General features: G+C 28.5%; 4 protein-coding genes across 13 annotated transcripts; 2 read left to right on the top strand and 2 right to left on the bottom strand.

The window, feature by feature from the left end:
• Nucleotides 1-4,542: 4,542 nt before the first annotated feature.
• On the bottom strand, nucleotides 4,543-7,691 carry Urm1 (Ubiquitin-related modifier 1). 2 transcript variants are annotated; one of them, XM_012494729.3, is made up of 6 exons: nucleotides 7,058-7,691; nucleotides 6,443-6,501; nucleotides 6,299-6,366; nucleotides 6,158-6,239; nucleotides 4,987-5,035; nucleotides 4,543-4,790 (listed from the first exon to the last, which is right to left on the bottom strand). In XM_012494729.3, the coding sequence occupies exons 2-6, from the start codon at nucleotides 6,484-6,486 to the stop codon at nucleotides 4,722-4,724; spliced, it is 312 nt and encodes a 103-aa protein (XP_012350183.2). In that variant the 5' UTR covers nucleotides 6,487-6,501; nucleotides 7,058-7,691; the 3' UTR covers nucleotides 4,543-4,721. The 2 variants fall into 2 exon arrangements, with proteins under 2 accessions (XP_012350183.2, XP_086769207.1); XM_086913081.1 differs by lacking the exon at nucleotides 6,443-6,501 and having other exon boundaries at nucleotides 7,058-7,457.
• LOC100869330 (uncharacterized) lies at nucleotides 7,603-12,422 on the top strand. Of its 2 annotated transcripts, none has more exons than XM_012494721.3 (6): nucleotides 7,603-7,740; nucleotides 7,860-8,231; nucleotides 8,353-8,865; nucleotides 9,138-11,665; nucleotides 11,787-12,007; nucleotides 12,106-12,422. In XM_012494721.3, exons 2-6 carry the CDS (start codon nucleotides 7,874-7,876, stop codon nucleotides 12,236-12,238), a joined length of 3,753 nt encoding a protein of 1,250 aa, XP_012350175.1. In that variant the 5' UTR covers nucleotides 7,603-7,740; nucleotides 7,860-7,873; the 3' UTR covers nucleotides 12,239-12,422. The 2 variants fall into 2 exon arrangements, with proteins under 2 accessions (XP_012350175.1, XP_003690588.1); XM_003690540.4 differs by having other exon boundaries at nucleotides 7,621-7,744.
• Nucleotides 12,355-18,556, bottom strand: LOC100867150 (uncharacterized). Of its 5 annotated transcripts, none has more exons than XM_086913074.1 (21): nucleotides 18,522-18,556; nucleotides 18,215-18,417; nucleotides 17,658-18,041; nucleotides 17,397-17,518; nucleotides 17,063-17,307; nucleotides 16,810-16,970; nucleotides 16,524-16,706; nucleotides 16,305-16,423; nucleotides 16,066-16,242; nucleotides 15,483-15,808; nucleotides 15,292-15,327; nucleotides 15,025-15,215; nucleotides 14,707-14,955; nucleotides 14,445-14,495; nucleotides 14,155-14,386; nucleotides 13,927-14,075; nucleotides 13,737-13,838; nucleotides 13,463-13,672; nucleotides 13,194-13,376; nucleotides 12,980-13,129; nucleotides 12,355-12,892 (listed from the first exon to the last, which is right to left on the bottom strand). In XM_086913074.1, the coding sequence occupies exons 5-21, from the start codon at nucleotides 17,304-17,306 to the stop codon at nucleotides 12,689-12,691; spliced, it is 2,967 nt and encodes a 988-aa protein (XP_086769200.1). In that variant the 5' UTR covers nucleotide 17,307; nucleotides 17,397-17,518; nucleotides 17,658-18,041; nucleotides 18,215-18,417; nucleotides 18,522-18,556; the 3' UTR covers nucleotides 12,355-12,688. The 5 variants fall into 5 exon arrangements, with proteins under 5 accessions (XP_086769200.1, XP_086769202.1, XP_086769198.1 ...); XM_086913076.1 differs by having other exon boundaries at nucleotides 17,647-18,041; nucleotides 18,522-18,551; XM_086913072.1 differs by having other exon boundaries at nucleotides 18,201-18,417; nucleotides 18,522-18,544.
• Nucleotides 18,557-18,571: 15 nt separating this feature from the next.
• Rfwd3 (ring finger and WD repeat domain 3) lies at nucleotides 18,572-22,610 on the top strand. Of its 4 annotated transcripts, none has more exons than XM_086913079.1 (4): nucleotides 18,572-18,902; nucleotides 19,219-19,368; nucleotides 19,617-19,724; nucleotides 19,794-22,610. In XM_086913079.1, exons 2-4 carry the CDS (start codon nucleotides 19,350-19,352, stop codon nucleotides 21,284-21,286), a joined length of 1,620 nt encoding a protein of 539 aa, XP_086769205.1. In that variant the 5' UTR covers nucleotides 18,572-18,902; nucleotides 19,219-19,349; the 3' UTR covers nucleotides 21,287-22,610. The 4 variants fall into 4 exon arrangements, with proteins under 4 accessions (XP_086769205.1, XP_086769204.1, XP_086769203.1 ...); XM_086913078.1 differs by having other exon boundaries at nucleotides 18,792-19,071; XM_086913077.1 differs by having other exon boundaries at nucleotides 18,792-19,071; nucleotides 19,161-19,368.
• The last annotated feature ends 350 nt before the right edge of the window (nucleotides 22,611-22,960 follow it).

Below are 22,960 nucleotides of genomic sequence, written 5' to 3'. Positions count from 1 at the left end.
AGGAGGAATTGATAAATGACCGTGTGAAAGGGAATTGATAAATTATCGTGTGAAAGGGAATTGATAAACGATCGTGTGAGGGGGAATTGATAAATAACCGTGTGAAAGGGAATTGATAAATGACCGTGTGAAGAGGAATTGATAAATGACCGTGTGAAGAGGAATTGATAAATGATCGTGTGAAGAGGAACTGATAAATGATCGTGTGAAAGGGAATTGATAAATGACCGTGTGAAAGGGAATTGATAAAGGAGCGTGTGAAGAGGAATTGATAAATGACCGTGTGAAGAGGAATTGATAAATGACCGTGTGAGGAGAAATCGATAAATGACCGTGTGAAGAGGAATTGATAATTTATTCTAAAACACGTGTATCTTAATTTAATTAAATTCAATCGTAGTATGTTTTTCGTTAAAAATATTGGTAATTATATTAATAATGCTAATAATAAGAATAACATTAACGATAATAACATCTAATAACTATTTTTCATCCATATCCATAAAAATCGATAATAAAATTACTATTACTATTAATATTCTCGCCAATATTGTTGACGATATAAACGGAACGAACGTATTCTTTTTTTCTCTTCCAATTCCTATTTTATCGCTATACGATCTAACGAAATATTATCCTATTAATAATTCTTTCGTAAATAAAATATCGGCGTATGTATCTAAAGTCTATATTTTTACTCGAATAAATTATAAATTCTATCCAAAGAAAAATTAAATATTAATGTTAATTCGATGCGATCGAACGATAAAATAAACAAAATCAAAGCTCGAAAAAAAAAGAAAGAAAGAAAGAAAGAAAGAAAGGTAGGAAAAAAGAAAACTTCCAATCGTCCTTCCTTCTTTTATTCCATTTCCAATCTTTTGCGTTTTATTAGTTAATAATTCTTTCCCGTATAATACGAATTAATATACGATCAGTGCCATCTATCTTTTTTATAAACCCCGTTAATATAGATCGCGCCAGTTGTCCACTTTCGTTCTACCCTCCAAAAGTAGAAAAAATTACCTTTAATATTTCATTCTTCCGGTAATCAATTTTTTTTCATTTTAAATAAAATAAATATCCTAGACGGAATCGTTATCTTCTAAATTCCATTCTTCCTCCTATCTTCCATTAAATATTCCAATTACCAATCCTTTTCTTTTTCTTCCACTGTTTCCTTTCAATATTCTCCTAATAAATTTTCTTTAATTTTAATTTCCGTTTAAAACTTATCTCTCCTTCTTATTAACCGTAATTCTTAAATCTTCTTTTCTTTCCTTTAATTCTCATGTTCTTTCGTTACGCGATGATAAACGATAAATAAAATATGCGAATTTAACTGAATCCATATATTTTAATTCTTAATCGTACCTAATTGTACGTATCGTGAAATCGTGATACTGCTGCCAGTGTTCGATCTTAAAATTATCGATAAAATTTCGGTCGACTTTATGTTCTGTGACGTATTAAAATTACAAATTTCCATTCCATCTCTATGCACACCATAAATATTATCTTCTCTTTTCCCCGTTTTAAACTTATATTTTGTTAATATCGAAAAAAGAAAGATCCTATTCCTTTTCTCTTTCCTCTCTCGCTTTCTTTGATTCCGTGCCGACGGAGCTTCTTCTCCTATTACCGGAAGACACTCGATACCTTTCCGCGCCATTTAGCTAATGTCGAGCCGCGAGTAGAGCCACGGTCCGTTCCCTGTACCCGGGAGCAAAAGCAGGTAAGAGAGACCCGATATAACCCTCCCCGTCTAACCTCCGCCAGCGCCTCCTCCAAAATTCGAGTCCGGCCCGGGGGACACCCCCCGGACCGGAGAGAGTGGTCTCCTGGGTGAAAAACCCCCTAGACCGGAGAGTGACTTCCCAAGTCCTTAGAGCGGGAGAAAGACACCGAGGGTCATTCCCTCGTGGCAAGTTTAGAAGTTGTCCGTCGCGCGCGAAAAAACTCGAGTTTCGAGAACGAGTCTCGAACCCGAGTTCTTCGCGTGCGGAAGAAGCAGCGTTCCGACTTAGCCACAGCCCCTCTAACGAGAGTTTCTAATTTTTGGCTTTTTAAGTTTCTCCGGAATATTCTTATGAAAATTTTTTTTCATTTTTCCGGATCGTTTTCGTCGTTCCATCGCCGGAAAAAAAAACATTTTTATTTAAAAAAAAGAAAAAAGAAGAAACTCCGTACTAACCCGTAAAATCCATTCGAGGACTATTCTTGCGTCGTTTCTTCGTCGCCTATTCACTATTTTCTTCCAATTTCATCTATTTTTCGATATCTCTTTTATAACAAATTTAATTTTTATCCTATTTTCCATTTCATTCTTTCTTTTACTTCGTCCGTGTTCCGATACGTAACAATTTTTCTGTCAAGAAGAACAAATCGTTCCAAATTCTACCGATCGAACGAAAATCAAAGATACCAACGAAAATATAATAATAAAAAAAATTATACCGATTCCAATTATTTCGTTTCGTCGTTCCAACTATTAAAGCGCCACGAATAATAAAAAAAAGAAACGATAAATTTCTCCAAAATGTATAAAAGATACCTTTACCAAAAAAGAAGCGTAACTAAATTTTCGCGAATAAATGGAGTTACGATACTGATCATTTAAACGATAATTCAAAAAAAAAAAAATGATTAAATTAAAAAAGAAAAGATAAAGAAAAAATATCCTTTTATCAATCTCGTCGATTAATAATGAAAAAAAAGAAAGAAAATTAAATTAAACTATTCGAAAAATGAAAAAAAAAAAAAAAGGAAATGTTAAAATTAATGATCTATAAAAATCTATAGACGTAACGTAAAAACGAAAAAAGAAAAAGAACCACCGTGATAATGATTGATGTATTAATAAAATGAAATAAATATTAATATTCTTACGAATTATTATAACGAACGTGAATCGCGGGACGATGCCGCGTCGGTTGTTATTGTACGTGTATCGAAACGTCGTCGGTTTCCGAATACGAAACGAACCAAATATTCTTCCAATTGTTATTGTATACGTATCGATTAAACGCAGTCGGTTTCCGAACATTCAACGAAACGGACGTATTCCTTTCTGCTTTCCGAATAAACGTTTTCTCGACGTACGATCTTAAAATTTAAATGATTGTTAAATAAATAAGATATCCAAGTGTAAAAATATAATTAGAAATATATAAATTGATAAAATGAACAATCAAATTCTCGTTCGATACGACGATATGACCAAGTAAAGGAAGAAACGCGATTTGCGAGAAATTATTTCTTCATTGTGATTTAATTCAATTCATTTTGTCTTTTCATATATTAAAACTAATAGTTGGTGAAATTTTATTTATTTAATGTTACGTTAAACGATATTACGAGTATGTATATTATATAATTTTATACGAGTATATTATAAGTAATAGTTTAATCAAATGTTTAATTCTTTTTTCTTTTTAAAGCGATACGTTTTTATTAAATCTTCTTTGATATGAGTGTGATAAATTCGAGGACGAGTTAGTTCGGTTATTGGAAAAGATAACAAAGATTTCGTACGTACATTCCTATCCTCGTATATCGATGATATCTGTATCCTCGTAATGTATCGTCGGTTGAGATATATTTTTTAAAAAATTAAAAAAGATTAAAAAAGAAAGAATGGTAGAACGATTAGATGTATCTTTATAGATGCGTTTTAATTAATATTTAATATTTCTCGTACCGAATAATAAGTTATAAATAATAATAAATAATAATTTAAAGATAAAATGTATCTCTTGGCCAAATTTCTTTTCGAACCCGCGGAAGGAAGAGAGGAGAAATGTCGGAGGAAAATTATAGTTTCGACTTCGTTCGTTTTTTTTTTTTTATTACAATTTTTATTAATTTTTAGAGATATTGATAAAAAAAACTTTTGCGATGTTGAATTCGTTTATACGCGTACGCTCTTGACGATGCATGTGTTAACACGATGCAATCGTTTATCTATTGTTTTTATGTACACCGCGATAAATGTTTAAAATGTACAATCTGATCTAATATATGCGATTATGATAGGAATTACGATATATTATAACTATTTATTAAGAATAATATCGATATTCGTTGTAATTTCATAACATCGTAATAATTTCGCTCAAAAATTGTCTTATATTTTATTTTTGTATTCCACGGATCCGAAAGATATGACTTTTGATCTAGTGCTTCTTGTAATTCCAAACTTATTTTCGAATATTTTTTACCTGCTTTGATCGTTCGTTGTCAATGATATCAAAATTATTACTTTTGAATCGGCTAAACCGATATTCGCACGTTTTAATCCACAAAGAAAATTCTTCGTGAGTTTCGATACGTGATATGTTGTATGTTATATATCTAATCCATTTCGTAAAATTATCTCTCGATTCTTAGATATATGTATCCACGATTTGCGACTGTATTATAAGAATATTCACGAGTAAAAGATCGATGTATTAAAAACTTGTATTAAAAACTAATAATTACGTAGATGATAAGTAAGAGGAAAACGATAAATGACATGATATTATTGAATATGCATAATCGTATGAATAAACATTTTTATTTTTTTATACTATGCGCGTATACACGTATCTCACCATCGTACAAACATTCCGCGAAATTATTATGTTTTTCTGAACTCAAATTCCACTTATGTTATGCGGTACTATCTTCGATCTTCTCTGCATCGACTTTTATCTTCTCTTTTTGCAATTTTATTTTTCTTATCCTCCGTGTAAAGTGGATATAAACAATATCGTATCGCCTGATTTTATTTTATAATTGCCTTCACCCTAAAAATTTTCATAAAATCATTCTTATGTAACTTGAAAGAATAAAAAAAAATTAAAATCCTTGTATCAAACTGACAAAAATAAAATGACCAACACGTGCGAATACTATACATATACGCTGTACGTACACACATGATATATAATAATTATATATACATAATATGTATATATAAAATATAATGATTTTTATATTTACCAATAATTCCCAATCGATGTCATTTATAAGAACCAAAATTCCTGGACGCCTATAAATATAAAATAATGGATAGAATGAACATTTATATATATATGTTATGCGTATTTAGATATTTATATCGATAATATAAAGAAATAATTTTTAAAAAAGTATTGTATTGATCATCCGTTGAATACATTGTCGTTATACATCTGTATTTTTTATTATATTTATATCACGGATTATCTATTTATTTATCACGGATCTAATAAAAAAAAAAAATCTTATAACACTGGCACATAGAATATATATGAAGATCAATTTTAATTTTTAAAAAAAAAGAATTTTTTAAAAAGAAGATAGAAGCAGCTCGTTATTTTTTTAGAAAGAATTATTTCCTAGAAAGAATAAGCTATACTTGTATCGAAAAATCTTTAAATTTAAATTTACTATAATATAAATTATATTTAACTTGAAATTTGTAAAATTTATCTTCCGAAAGGAAAAGAACGACGATGATGTATCGCGTATTTTTTATTTTTTAGGATAAGTTTCAAATTTAAAGATTTAAAATAAATAAATATCGAAATAATTTGATATTTTTTTTTATAGGAAATAACGAGCTACATAGATTACGTGAATAAAAATTATTATTTTGCTTAAAAAAATTAAATTGATACGATTTATATGCTTCGTTTTATAAAAAAATTATTAATACTGCATAAACTATTAAATATTATATATATTTTTTTTTTTATATCAAATTTTGTACGTCAACTTTTATAAAAATATTTTTTCTTTATAAGATTTGATGTTATATTTAGATAAAACAAACATATATATATATTTTACACGAATATGTAAATGCATATACTGTTTATACATATACTGTGTTTATGAATGCGTATCAAGATCATGTACCTTATCTGTGCATATGTACTCTTATTAATCCGATTTATGCTGCCCTCTTTGAAAGCGCCATAGAATTCAAAAGTCGCCATCTTAACTTTTTACAATAAAATTGGCAAGTGAGAACTAACACATTGTCACGTTATCGTATGTTTATGGTGCGGTACATGTGTCGTTACAAGAAACTACACGTGCCAGGGAAATAATTTTTGTAAAATTTTAAATTATCGCTCGGAAAGTTTATAGCAATGATATAAAATTATGATAAGATTTAATAACTTACACGGTATCCCCTTGTATAAAAAGTTCCTGTCGTTCCTTTAACAGATTATCTGTTATCCAAAAAAGTAGCTTTTGTATGGTCCCTATAAAATTCACGTGACAAATTATATATACATCGATAAAAAAAATTTATAAAACTTACATTCATTTACTCCAGGTAAGTTTACTTCGTGCCTTTTTTTTTTATCGAAAAGTAATTCTGCCCCACCTCTGAAATTATTTAGCAAATAACTCGATATATTATAATTTGAGGAAAAGTTAGGTTAATTGATTGATTCGATATTACCCAAATTCAATGGTCACGGAAATTTCGTTATTTTCGATAGACATACTTTTTTAATTTTTCTTAAATTACACCATATTAAAACATTATTAGTTACGTTTAATTGTGAGAAAAAAAAATATATTTCTAAGTAAAACCACGTTTTACGAAATACAACGAATATCAATCGATACGATCGTTTATAAGAAACGTGAATATAATGAAAATTTAAAAATATTTTTATAGAAAATTATTAATTATTAATCGAATATTTCATAATCTATTTTAAACATCTTTTTATATTAAAAATTTAATTTAAATTCATGCAGCAAAAAATAGCATAGATAATGTTCGCTATAATATTTAACAAAATATTTAGATTTTTTTAGAATTTTTAAAAATTAATTACGTTATTATGCGAATTTTTCTTTTTTTTTTTTTTTTTTTTTGATAATATGTCATTATTCGTAATTGAATATAAACATATAGGTTAACCTCACAAATTTTTAATCGTTCAACAAAAATTTAGATTTTTGCTAAATAATTTTTATATTTTTGTTTTTTACAAATCATAATGAATCAACTGATAATATCATTTGTCGTCATATTTCGTGAAAAGTAATTTTGTTAGAAATGTACCCAGAAAGATATCGTTCACTGCACATAGAAACAACGTGGCGATATTACGGTTTAATTCCATGTTCCTTCTATTCGATTCGATCAGTGGTGTATGCATACCGGACGATGGAACGTTAATTTCTAAAGTCAAGATTTATTTACAAAAGCATTTTTTTGTTATGTATCGTGATATGATCTTTTTTTTTTTTCTTTTTCTAATTTTTCCTAAAAAGTACATATGTCAAACGCTTCGCTATTAATCTTAAATTATAGATACACAAATAAATTATTATTTTGATTAATAAAAAAAAATACTTGTTATTAATAAATTAGTAATGGTAGTAACACTAATAATAAATATTAATATAGAAATAAAATCTATATCTTTGATATAACGTAAAAGAACGAGATATAAAATAAACATTCCTTAAAATAAAATACAGCCCTGTCTTTTTTTGAGAGTCATTAGTCTCGCTATTATGAATTTAATTACGATGTAAAGATAGTATTATTATATGATTAATGATAATAAGTAAAAAAAATTAAGTTTGTTAATTATGAATTAAGTATTGAAAAAATGTAGATATTGTTAAATGAATACGTAATAAAAAGGGAATAACGGATAAAAATGTAGGATATACGAATGGACTGAAGTGCAGGTGCCATCGGCAGTAGCTGTAATGGCGGTTGTCGGAAAAGCGATCGTAGGTATTAAATGTCGTAAAAGATAAATTATCGCGGTAAAGTAGTACGCGTTTATATTATTTTGAACTTTTTATGCTCGTGTAATTCCGCATAATCGTAATACATTTTTTATGTTTAGTATTAACTTCCACGATGTCGGAAGAAAACGAACATACTTCTGAAGAAACTGAGGCAGAAATGAATACGGAAAATCACGATAAAGAACAATCGAAAAGTGAAACGTGCATGTTAAACAATGAAACGGAACAACCTATGTTGGAAGACGAAGAAATGCCAACGTATATCAGTGTATCTACTCCATCGAAACGCGAAGATTCGGATATCAATAATGCTAAGCAACAAAGCAGAATTCCATTAGAAGAAGATAATAGTCAAAGTCCTTATCATAGCGATGATCAAGGAGGAGGTAGTATCTATGTATTATCTTCCGGTGAAGAGAGTAATCATCCGTATAATGATGAAGATGAAGATGAATATGTGGATAGCGAAGGTAAGAAAATGATATATATATATTTTACTTATTAATGAAACGATATTTGATTAAACGTTAATTTCTATTATGATATATAAATATATATGTATATATTATGATATGATATATATTTATGTAGATACGAATGAAATGGAGCTTGAGAATGAACATGAAAATGCAATGTTAGAGGATGAAGAGGAAGAAGATGAGGATGATGATGATGATGATGATGAAGTAAATCCTTTGAGACTACATAACGATGATTACGAAGATATTGATACGGAATATGAACCGATATGTTTTGATAGAGCATCTGATGATTTTATATTAAATAATAGATTAAAACCACGGCATAAAGAAAAAAGTTTATCCTTGCAAGATTTAAGTATTTCGAAAAAAAATGCTCATTTACGATATAACAAGAAGAGACATAGTTTAAATGCTTTTAGATATAACTATTTACGTATGCAACAAAATCCGATATTGTATCCTACTACGCAGAAAAGGCAAATGATACCGTCTAAATATCAACACGTGGAAAGTAAAGTAAAACAATACATAAAGAATGTGAAAGAACAGAATAGAAGATCGATGGAAAAACGTATGAAAGAACAAGAATTTACAATAAATAAGAATTATGAAGAGAATGAGAGTAAGAAATATTTTTCTCAAATTATTACTTTATTATTTTACACTTGGAAGATATGTCTGTTATTTTATTTGTTATTATTTATAATTGTGAAGAGAAATATTATTCTTTGAATATTAAGTGTGTGTGTGTGTGTGTGTGTACGCGCGCGCGCGCGCGTGCATACATACATGCTTATATAAGATATTCTTCCATGTGACTGATTAATCAAATTTTAAAATTATACGTGTATAAGTAATTAATAAAAATTGTAATTTCTACTTTTTACTTACCAGACTGTGACACCGAACGATTAAAAAATACGAGAATAACGAATAAAACTATAAAAGATTATGTAGAAAAAGCTATTCAGGATTTACAACAAGAAGAAATTGAAAGTAATAATTTAATGTACGATAATGCGCAATTATTAGAAAATGGAGAAAATAATAAAACTTCTAATAGAGTGATTGAAAACCAATATAAACATAGTCGAAAAGATATTGAATACAATGATGTTCAAAATGAAAAACGTATGCAAAATTCTGATGATAAACTAGAAAAACGAAACGGTTCTGTAGACGTTAATAAACATCATATCGAATATCAAAATACTTTAGATAAAAATATAAAATTCGGTAGCATAAATCAATCTTCTCTAGTTAATAATCATCAGTCAACACCTACGTTTATAAATTTGCGTACGTTAAGTTATGAGGAATACATGCATGATGATTCTAATACTGGTCGAAGAGAAGAATTATCCGAGCACAGACAAGAAAAAACGAATGAAACTCGAGTATATAACGAAGCAGAAATGATTACTTCCCAAGAAATAGACAACAGTAATGTTGATTGCCCTTTGAAAATTGCAAGCGTTAAAAGTATTTGCACGATGCAAGATGAATCGGAAAATTTAAATTTTACAAAAATAAATACGACTGAAAAAGTAAGTATCGAGAATAATACCGAAGTGATTGAATTGAAGGCTCGGCTTAGTCAAAAAGACGCACAGTTTCATAATTTGCGAGATGCTTATCAAAAAGTATTGACCGAAAATATAAAAATGAAACAAGAATTAGATGTTTTAAAAAATTCTTTGGCAAAATATAAAAATGAAAATAGAACGTGTGAAACGAAAATTGCATCTGTACAAACTGAAACGATTAAAGAATCTATTTCTAATCAAGATACCGTAACTTCGGAAGAAACGAATAATAAAATATCTCGTAGTAGTGTTGCATCTACGGGAAGTTCTAACGATCAATGGATAGAAAGTGATTATAGTCCGGCTATATCTATTAAACCTCCTGATTTGACTCCCATTCTTAATTCGGATGATAGTATTGTACTCACCGATGCTAACGTTCCAAAAAAAGTAATGCATCCGTTATCTCGAACATTTATTACCTCGTCTAGAATTTTACAAACACTTTCGAATATAACGCAAGGTAAGACAAAAGTTGAAAGTCCTTTGATAAGAAATAACGAGAAACAATTAAACGAAAAATCTTTGAATAAGTCGTCAAATTTACATTGCGATTCTCCGATTCATACATCCTGTTCCAAGAAAAGAAAAGCAACGGAAATGCCTGGTTCTTCTACTTTCGTTAAACCTTTTAAAATACCTCACACAACTGTGGAATCTTTGGAAGGGAAAAATAGTATTAATAGTACGAATGATGTGGAATATAAATATTCTAAGGAACATGTATCGCCGAAAATAGAACAAGAGGAAAGTACAGAGGTTAATAAAAATATTAATGGTCCTATTTCTGTGGAAACTAAGATGGAAGGAACGGACGATTGTGAGGATAATGTAAAATGTTTCATATACAGAGAGGATGAAAATAGTAAAAACAAAAGTTTTCTAATTCAAGCAGGAGAATCGACGAAGAATGAATTGGATGATGAAAAAAATCGTATTCAAGAATGTGGTCCGTATCTGTTGGGTAATCTTGAAGTACGAATGTCTGAGATAAATGGAACGATTAGTGTATGGGGTAAAGAAATAAATAATGAATATACGAGTGATAATGAGGATGATGTGGAGGAATCCGAAAAGAAATCGTCTGAAAAGAAAACATGCCATTTTTGGCCGAATACATCGCAAACTAGATTTAATGGGAGTCCGCTTATGTGTTCGACCAATAAAAAGCAGAAAATTCCATTAAAATTCAATAGATCCAATATTTCTCAATGTTGCCATTCTTTATCGTTAAATTCAATAAAAATGCATCCTTCGGTAGATGATATAGGTGACAAAAGACATACGAATAATACTTTCAGTCCGAATACTAGTATTTCTTCTTGTAAAAACTGCAATTCTTCGACGTGTCGTAAAGAACGATCGATATGTAAAGATACTTCGCAAGAAAAATTACATTCCTGTTGTGTACATCATATTGAAATTATAGATAAGGAATGCAATTGCGGTTCGTATCATGAGAAACAAAAACATGATGTTAATCTTAAGCATTGTAAAGATAAATTTCACAATAAGGGAATTCGAAGAAATTTATGCAAAAATATATTTACATCGGATTCGAAAAATCATTCGCATGAAAATTGTACTGCGAATATCGATAAAGGGATTTGCAAATACCATACGTGTCGATGTTCGCTTCAAAATGTAACGGACAACAATAGTTCACGTTCGCAATGCTGCAACGTTGTTAAAGATGTTTCTTGTACATATAAATTTTCGGACAATATAAATAACATGGAAATTCACAGAAATTCTGATAGATGTAATCATAGTTCTTCAAAAGATGGTGAAGAAGATCCTTTAATTCCACTTAAACGAACTAATGAAACGCTTGAAGTAAGACAATGATTATGATTATAAATGATTATAAATTAAATCTGCAAAAAAAATTTATCAGAACTTTATATATATATATTTACTTTACGTTATGTCATGTACATTTTTTTTTTTTGCATAGGCGAGACAACGAAGATTAAGCGGTGGTAAAAGGGTGCGAGGAATTCTTATGGATTTTTTAAAAGGATGTGGAGATTGTCGTAATAACAGTAGTTTAAGTAAAAATAATTGCCAGCAGAAAGAAACACCTTATACGGTAAATAACGGTCCTCCACAAATTAAAATTTCTCCTTCTTCTATACCCGAGCCTACATGTTCTACTTCTATACAATGCAATGACAGGTAATTATGTTTTTTTTTTTTCCCTTTGTATTTTTGTATTTTATGTTATCAAAATTAAAAATGCAATACATAGAAATCATTGTTGCTTGTACTTATAGATGTTGTCATGCATATGCACGCCGGATTGAATCTCAACTCGAAGAATTTCGAATAGAAATGGAAAGAATACGATCGCGCTCGGACGCGATCCTAGATATGCTCGGTATACTTCACTCTGTGGACATGAACTAAGGAAACTGATGCGATTCTAAATAAGTGCTTTTTCCTTGTACAAATTACTATGTTAATTTCTTTAAGACGATATTTGCACTATCATCAAAGGTTCTTATTTACTCACTTCTACTTCATTACACATTAAAAAATACGTGATCAATTTATTAAAATGAAATACATGAATAAAAAATGCTACATTGTATCAGACGCATCATTCGTACTATAACGATTCAATTTTTGCGACATAGAAAAATATAATGACACATGAGTTTATATCGTACAAATATTTTACTATTTTTTAATAGAATTAATTTATCTATAGTTGGATGAATAAATTGAAGAAACTAGAAAATTTGTTACATTTTAAAACGACAGATATTTCACGTGTAATTTAAACAAGTTACCGAGAGTTTTTCGGATCGTTAAAATTGCAATTTGAGTTGTATATCGATAAAATATTGATTCTTATTAATAATTGCAGTCGCAGGAATCGAATCCCGTTCCAGCTTCTCCGGGTAAAACACCAGGTGGTATCTCTCCTTGTCCTTTGAAAATATTACTATAAGATGTTTTCAAGTAATTTACATGACCTTGTAATGATCTTATCCGTCCTTGCGCTTGTTCAAATGCCTCGTTTAAATTATTTATCTGACCTTGCATTTTTTGTCTAATCTATATAAGTAATAAAATAATGTATTGGACTTATTTAATTGACATCTAAATGGAATAGCTTAATTTTTTTTTTTTATAATGAATTACTTCGTCTCTATCTTTCTGCGCGGCTCTTGCAGTAGCTCTACATTGAGCCAACTGTCTTTCCATTTCTGCGATTTGACCTTGCATGGATCTTCTTATAGTTTCGCATCTCTCTTTCGTTCTTGCTACTTGTCTCGCAGAATCTTCTCGAACCTTTAATTATCCATTTTAATTATCGTGTATTTCGTGATAAAACATATACGATAATATAATATACCTGTTCGAGCATTGCCGTCAATTGTGTAACTTCGTGCATTTTTTCATCGATTCGTTTTTGCAATTGCGCCTCGTGTTCTTCGAATCTTGCAAGCGTATTTTTCATACGTTCATTTTCGTGTCGTAATTCTGTATTTTTCCTTTCTAATTCCTCGAATCGTCCAGAACCATGCCCTCTTTCATCCTGCGTGTCGTACATCGGTTTATATCGTGTCATGTCGGTTTTTAATAAATTAGGATTCTTGCGCAAAAAAATGTAAAAACATTAACCTGCATTGCTTGATGCTCGCTACGTAAAACGTCCAACTGATTTTGCAAAGTTTGAATTTTATCTTTACAACCTATAACTTCCCGTGAAAGATCTTCGCAGTTACGTTCTGCGACTAAGCGCATTTGTTGAGCTTCTTGCAATTTTACTTGCGTTTGTTTCAGAATATCCGGCAAAGGTGCAAGTTCTGCAAGCTTCTCTTGAAATTGGTTCTATTTACGAGATAATAAAATATAAATATACATATTAAAAATCATATATACATTATATACGTACTTTAACTCTTCCTATTTCCAAGGTCACATTTTCGTTCATTCGTGCATTGTCCATCTCCATTAGATCGAGCTGTCTGCGTTGTTCTTCCACTTGTTGTTGCGCCTATTGATCGCATTTATCACATTATGTTTTTTATTAATATTTATTTATCACGCTATAGGAATCGAAGGACGAATGTCACGAATAAAACCTGTAAATATTTATTTCTGTAATCCTCCAACTGAGCGGCTTGATCTTGAATCAAAGATCGTAATTCTTCAAGTTCATCCTGCGCTTCCCGGAAACGTTGTTTAAAAACGATCAATGTTTGCTCTTGCTCAACCATTTGTTCTTTAAATCCTATTGAAAACAAAAAATAACTCTAATTATACTTCTATAAAAGAAACGTTTGAATTAAAAGTACGCTCCGAATAATCACCTTCAAATTTCTCTTTTTCGATCTCCATCGCTTTCAAACGTTCTTGAGCGTCTATCAGTTTGATATCTAATTTTTCTTTTTCTTCGATTGCATCACGGGTTTGTTGTTTCAATTTGTCGGCATCTGTTCTTAAACACGAAACCTCGCATAATTTGTTTTTGTAATCATCTTGTAGACGTGCATATTGTTCGCGTAGGTCACGTAACTGTTGCTGAGGACATGTGCTAGCGCCCTTTTTTTAAATAGCTGCTTTAGTTCGTGTTGAATCTTTTTCGGAAATTCAGTCTTACCATAGGAGCGCTTATGCAAGGACCAGTACAGGTTGCAGGAGCAGGTGGCATCTGCATACGACGAACGAAAAACGATCTTATATGATATGCGGTATATCACGCTTAATAAAAATAAAAAATCTGAAACTTATATAAAAATGTATATTTATTTGATTCAAAATTGTTTATGATATTTCAAGAATTTTACCAATATATATATATATATACACGAATGAATAGAACAATTTTCATATATAATTTAATCGAAATATTAAATAGATACCTTAGGAAGAGGTATAGAAGATGGTTGTATAACAGTAGGTTGTATAGCAGATACAGGAGGTACATATGGAGTTGTGTTTGAAGGTTGAAGATTCAAAGGCGGAGGAGGACAACAACCACAAGGTGCACAAGGACCGGTACATTTTAATAACTTGCGTTGTTGTTCCAATTGTTGACGTTCTCGTTGAACATTGGCAAGCTCTATTTGCATGTTGCGTACTTCGCATTCCATACTGCCCAATTGTTGCTCCTATAAAAAAATTATAAATAAATAAACACAGAAATTAAATTAAAGCTTAACTATAATTTGAAGATGTACTAGCTGTTTGGTACTATTCCCATAAGCGGCAAGTTTATTCTCTATTTCCGCTGGACATGTCCCCCTTGAAGGTGGTGGTCCTGTACAAGGTGTTTTAACTGTGGCAGGACTTCGGCAGCACATATCGGTTTGCGAAGAAGTACCACTTGTAACGCAAGGACCTGATGCGCCTCCCGCGAGTCTACGTGAATCTAAAAATATTAATATTAAAATTAATTTTCGATAAAAAAAATTTTATTATTATATTGTAATGAAAATATAATTTACCTCCACTAGGTAAATATGTCTGACTCTCTGGTTTTACTGAAACGTATTATAATTTCATTTTTATCTATTTGATTAACATTATTGAAAGAAAAGATTGATAATTTTATCGAAATACATATATATATATATATATATATATATATATATATATGTATGTATGTACGTATATATGTACGTATATGTATATATACCGCATATGGTAGTTGCAATTGGTGAAGTATCGATAAATTGAGACTGAAGACAACACTTGCACCGACAATAATCGTCGTCTTGCTGTAATGTGGTAGTGTATGAAGTTGAACGTAAAGGTGATGGACTTGATACTTCGGACGAAATTCCACCTGGACAGGTGTAACAACAAGGACTAGTGATTCGTTGATTCAAGCAAGCTAACTGACGTGTCAATTCCACATTTTCCTTCACGACTATTCTCATTTCAGCTTGTAGCCCGCATACCTTCCTTTGAAGACTTTCAACAGCGGTATCCTTTTCTAGCAATGCTTCTTCTAATTTATATCTAAGACGTCGATAAATTAATTTTCGTAATAAAAATAAGATCACATGGTTTATGTCAACATATTTTCGTTAAAGATAATCTATATGATCGTTGTTAAGGAGATTAATTAGTTTTCATTTTTTTTTTTTTTTGATCGATTTTCTATTTTTTTTTTTTCTTTTCTCTAATATATATGTATAATATGATGTAACATGATATGTATATAATATATGATATCGATAATTATGTAAAATGAAGTTATGTTTTGTAAAACTTACTTGCCACCTTCAAGTTGTGCATTTTCTAATACTAATTTTTCCTGCATTGTTAACGATTCTGTTAACTTTCCAGTCAAACTTTGAAGGCATCTATCTTTCCCTTTTTTTTTACTATCTGCCACAACTATTTTTGGTATTTCATCTTCTGTATGCCCACAGATGATTACTCTTGGAAGTCTAATTGAATAACCGTTCGATATAATATGTTCTTAAAAATTAAATAATGTTATATAACGTACTTGTCTTCTGGATATTCTATTTGAGGTAAATCGAAACGATGTTTAAGTTTTTCTAATTCCATATCTGTTATTTTGTCTATTTTCTCCTTTATTTCGATTTCTTCTTCTTCGGTGATGATCTACGATTTATTTTTTCTTTTATATATATATTTTTTTTTTATTTTTTATTCCCTATTCTTTTCCCCCTTATTCATTTTAATGATTGCTAGAAATACCTACTGCACTAGGTTTTAAAAAAGGTTGCATATCGAACATCTTTGCAAAAGTAGAACTTGAGATATCGGTCAATCCCAACAATCGTTGTAATTTTCGCGTTATCTGCTCGAATTCTGCCAATTTCTTCATTACTTCATCTTGTTTCTCGTGAATTATTAACGTATCATCATCGGTTAAATCTTTTTTCTATAACATAAAACATTAATTTTAAATAATTAAGTTATGCTTTTCAAATTTTATTTTAAATTAAAATTGTTTTAATTTAGTTTGTTTCTTGTAGAATTATTACATTTGAAAGCGCAGCTATTTCTTGTTTTAACTGTTCGATTTCTTTTGAAAGCACAACACAACGTTCATCCGCTTTCTTCATTTCGACCATTACAGCGCTATCGGTCAAAGGAGACGAACTTAATACCGATTCCTGTTTACCACCTGGTTTAATTGGTACACCTGAAAAAATATATATTATAAACATTTACAAAGTAATTTTAAAATTTTTTTTATAATCTTATTTCTTTTTAATGTAATTTATAATATTATACCTTCACCGACTCCAGGAGGAAGTGGATATGACGGAGGTCGTTCTTCCTTCTTTTCCGATTCTTTATCTTCGCTTGTCATTTTCGATTTTTTTTCTCTGCTTTCTTCATCTTCCTCTTCTTTTTCTTCTTCTTCTCCTCCTTCTTCTCCTCCTCCTCCTCCTGCTCCTTCTTCTTCTTTTAAATTTTCTTCGATATTTTCATCAGGAACTTCATCTATTATTTCCTCGCCTCCTTCTTCGGCCATGCTTCGTAATTAAATAAATTTATTATTTAATTATTTAGTTTATTATTGAATTATTAAATAAAATGAATTTAAAAATTAAATATCTCATACTTTGAAATAGATTCTTTTTTTTCTTGGTTCAACGTTTCAATTTCTTGTAATTTTAATGTTTCAAAATTTGATTCTTCTTTAATTTCCTTTAATTTGTCCTTGTAATCATTCACTTCATAAGTCTATTCAAATTATTTTGAATTAGCTTACAAAGATTTATTTATTCTTAAATATAATATTGAATTTACTACGAAATTACTACGCTTATTAATTGTTATTAACTGTTGGATAATTTAAATACATATAATACCAAAATCACACCCGTTCAAGAATGTGTGGTTCGAGATCCACTTGTTGCAGAAATATTGATTCGACAAAATTTTTGGAATTCTTCGAATTTCTTGATATAAAAGGTGACAAATGTCCCTCTTGATGATATTCAATCGCTAACGAACATATGTCTGGTAAATTTAAAGGCTTTTTTAAATCAAACAAGGATTCTAACGAGCCAAACGCATCTCTTTTCAATGAAGATTCTCTGTATTCTGCACTTTTTTTTTGTAATTTTGGACTACACCTTTTCAAACGCTTTAAATCGTGAAAACTTTTAGTTTTAACAGGAACACCATCGAGTTCGCGAGCATGAATAGATGTTGGTGAATTTCTTGGAGAACTAAATGTATTCCATGAACACGGCCTCCGCTTCTAAATTAATTAAATCGATTTTTTTTAAATATCAAAATTTATCATTTATAGATAATTAAACTTTTATAAGAAATTTTTTGCACAAAGTACCTACTTCATATAATGAAATGATTTTTCAAAATTGAAAGAAATATATTAAAAATTTAATCAATATTTTACCTTCATTATTTTACCTTCGATACAATACCGTTGCTTCACTTAATAATACAAGGTTTTTACGACACTATTGCAAATTCTAGAACAATGATCCTCTTCTCTCGTTTATTCACTGAAGGAACGGTATCGCTATCAAATTGCGTCGAACGATTTCTCTATTTTTGTTTCGAAATTATCTTTTTTTTTTTTTTGGATTGTAATTTTAATCAAGGTCTAGAAACTGAAATGCACAATGGATTAAAATGATAATCAATTTATAAATTTTTTGAAATTTAAAAAGAAATCAAAAAAAAAAAAAAAACTTTTTTAAATTATGACACTTACTCGGGAGAACCTTCAATTTCTTCAAATATCAATATGAAGCATGCGTCTTTTATTTTTATTTTATACAGTTATATATTTAAACTTATCGATATAACAGTATCCAAGGTATATTCATATTTGTATAAAAGCGATAAAAAAAACATAATAATCAAGTTAAAAATATTTTTCTACCTGTCTATATTATTTAACATTAATAAATAATATAAAAAAGAAAATATTGTTAATTTAAATTTAATATTAAAATAATATTGAAATGTTTTAACGAATAACGTCAAGGGTGTAATGTCAACGTCATGCATGCAAATTCTTTTACTTATTATTATACATTTAATTATTTAATAACAAAGATAATAAAAAATATGTGTAATAATTAAAATGTATGTAAGTAATTATTTTTATTACCATAATTACGATATATTAACAATGATATGTCAACATGTGAAAATTAAAATTATTTACTTCTTTCATATTTATTAATAAATACGTTCACGAAACGAACAATAATGTTGAATCAAGAAATAAAAGAAAAAAAAAATTATTATTTAAAACTGTAAGTAATATATGTCGTTTCATTAAATTCGTTCGGAATAAATTCAATCCGTATCATTTTTATAACAATACTATATTTCTTTATGAAAGGTCACGAAATATCCGTTATATTTATTGTTGTATTTGATTTGTTATATTTGATTCGCAGAACGGATCTAATGAACATAAATATAAAACGAAAATTCTTATTTGTTTAAAATTTTAGTTATTTTAATAATACAACATGTATATTTATAAATGTATTCATAAATAGCAATTAATAATTTAAATGTCTGTAAAATGGAGGTTATGGATTACGGTAAGTAATTTTTAATAAAATAACACAAATATTAACGGTATAAATATTCTTTCTGCAAATAAGAATATATTATTTTTATATTTTTTTATATATTATATTATAAAAAACGTTAAAAATTGCTTTTTAAATCATAAATTGAAAGATAAAAAAAAATTTATATATGTAAAATTTTATATATTAAGTAAGATGAATTTATAATTATTATGATAACTGCAATAATTTATCTCAATTTTGATAATATATTATAGAAGAAGAAGCGGTACAAATGGATGATGTAGCAAATTATTCAGAAGAATCTGATAATAATGATAATGCTAACAACAATTTAGAAAGTGAAATTCAAACGGAAGACACAAGTGAGTTTCAATTTATATATTATTATTATGATAAATATTCTTCGGATTTAAATCAATATAACATTTTAGAAGGTAATGACGAAACTGAATCGAGAATAAAGAAGATAAAAGAAACAATTTTGGATGAATCTGAGGTTGATTCTGACCAATCTTGCCCAATATGCATGGATTTATGGACTAGTTCTGGGGATCATCGTTTGTGTTGTTTACGATGTGGACATTTGTTTGGACATAGTTGCATTTTAAGATGGTTACAAAATTCTTGCACTAGTGCGAATCGTCGTTGTCCACAATGTAATAGAAAAGCTGCTGTAAAAGATATCAGAATGCTGTATGCCAAAAAATTGACATCGATAGATACTACGGAATTAGATAAATTGAAAGAACGATTAAATAGTGTTACTACTGAGAAAAATCGTATAGAAATAGAACTTTCAAAATATAATCTAAGAGAAAAATTATTTGAACAACAAATTGCTAGTATGAAAAATCGGATTTCCGAGTTAGAAAATCAGCAATCGGAAGTAACTGTTCATTCGTGTCAAAATATTTCTAAACATACGATCAAGAAGTTCCATTTAGATCGATCTATAGAGATATGTAAGGAAGGTGGTTGCCGAGTATTAGATTACAATTCATGGTTTGGATTCCTAGTTGTATCTCAGAAGTCAACAAATACATTATTTTCGGGTTATGGTATTAAAAAAATTGATTCTGATAAATTTCAACCACGTCAATTTATTTTTTTACATAACCAAGCTATAAGAGATGTTACTTTTAATGCAACTCAACAATCATTATTGCTCAGCGTTGGTTTTGATAAATGTGCAAAATTAATGGATATTCAGAATCATATTATCGTGCATGCTTATCAAACAGAATCACCACTGTGGAGTTGCTGTTGGTCAGGCGATAATTCAAACATATTTTTTGTGGGTGCACAAAATGGATCTATAACACAATTTGATATTAGACAAACTTCTGGTGCTATTGAAACTTTGGATAATCCAGGTGACAGATCACCGGTAGTTTCCTTAGCGACAGTATCTTCTAATCCTGGTAGCGGTATTAGCAGGGGTGGATTCATAGCGTGTCGTTTGAACACGTGTTATGCTTATGAACAAAAAGATTCAAAATATACACCTAAACAAATATTTCTTGAAGGTCCATTTGTATCTGTATGTTATGATAAAAAGAATAATCATGCTTTAATATCTTCCCGACCAAATGTTAGACAACCTCATGCGAGACACATAGTATGTACCATAGAAAAAGGCAATGATGAATCAACAATTTGTAATGTAATACACACATTTCATGCTGGTAATTCTCAACAATTATTGTCCCGACCATGTTACATAAATATTGAAAATGATACGTTAGTTGCTGCGCATCAAGAATCTACTAGTTGTATATCGTTATGGAGTATATCTACTGGAAAACAAGTAAATAGTATCCCTGTTTCTGATCCTGTAGTAGATATGTGTACGGTTGACATTAATAGCCATTTATTTTTGACAACGCTTTCTTCAAAAAAAGTTAGAATTTATAATCATGGATAATTATTATTGGTAAATAGAAAAAAAGTAAAAATAAATAGAAATAATTTTTTTTCCATATATCATATATGTAGTAGATTATTATCGATAACATTATATATATATATATATTGTTATATATATTTTATTATATATATAATGTTATATATATATTTTTTTATGTTTGAATATTTGTTTGCATAAAATTATTCACGATAAAAGTAAGTAAAAAGTATAAAACTTGATCTAGATTATTCTAAATGAAATAAATTTTCTCCAAATTAATGACAATACAAAAACTTTTTACGTATTTATATAACATGAATTATTAAAAAAAAAAAATAATAAAAGAAAATAAATTTTGATACTACCATTATCCATTTAAAGATATATTTGTTTATTGCTATGCATATATGCGATAAACATTTTTTATATAAATATATTTTTCTATAAATTTAATATTTGTAAGTTATTTTAAACATTGTTTCTAAAAAATATTCTAATAGATTTCTAGCATAGATAGCAAGATCATAGATATGCTTATATTATATAATTAAATAATATAACGAATGATACAGAAAATTTATTAAATTTAAAATTATCTGTATAATAAAATGAAGAATTTTTTTGTACGAGTAATTCCTATTGCATTTTATTGAAAAATGTTATTTATTATTATTCTTAAAATATTAAATTACATTTAGAATCTAAATCTTATAATGTTCTAATCATAAATTAAATTAATGTATATTTATTTTCAAAGATTTGTTTCGAAATCAAATATAACAAATAGTATTCTAATCCACTGGTACATCTTTAACGTAGCCTATACAAAATTATTAGAAAATATAGAAAAGGATGTAAAAAGAAAATTAAAAATTTCTGTTTCAACGCAATGCATAAAGAAAAATATAAAACAATATATAAATTTTAAAGATAACATGCACGAGTAATCTTTTGAACAAGTTTCAAATGTATTCTATAATATGATTATTTTATCAATGATTTGAGAATAATTATTTTCTCAAATTTATAAATTTTTTTTAAGCAATTTTTCACAAACACAATTGTAATAAATTTTATTAAATATTTTTAGTTAGATATAAATTACTTGAAATTTTTTTAAATTTCATAAGCTGGAAGTGTCAATTGAATCAATGCCATTTTTTGTATTATTGATTTTTAAATGTTATTAAGAAAAAAAATTTATTTTGTAACATTATTCTAATATATACGTAATATGTGATAAATGTAATTTTTAACGTGGAATGTACATCTCCAGCTTCGAGTACAAAAAACTATGCATACATAAAAAAAAAAATATTTATAAACGATATGATTAATATTATGAATCATTGGAAATATATAACCCATCACCAAAAATGTACAGAATTTAAATATCAACGGTATAATATTTATGTTTATGATTCTTTTTACAAATTCCATTTAATATTAACAAGTTGATATCTATAATGTACAATCAGATATAATTAAGATAATATAGAGATAATAAGCCTCTTTATGGCTTAAAGAAATCTACAAAAATCTAATGACAAAAATATAAACTAATCATGGTTTTCATTTTAATATAAAAAACCATATACAAAATAGATATCGTTATATCATCAAAATGAAATAATGCTATTCTTTGCAAAAAATTTTTCGATAAAGAGCACAATATATATATATATATATATA

The sequence above is a fragment of the Apis florea genome, unplaced genomic scaffold, assembly GCF_048593485.1.
Source record: "Apis florea isolate Af1SG1 unplaced genomic scaffold, ASM4859348v1 contig_3496_pilon, whole genome shotgun sequence".
NCBI classification, from domain to species: Eukaryota; Metazoa; Arthropoda; class Insecta; order Hymenoptera; family Apidae; genus Apis; species Apis florea.
The sequence above is the reverse complement of the archived record's forward strand: the minus strand, read 5'-3'. Positions and strand labels throughout refer to the sequence as shown.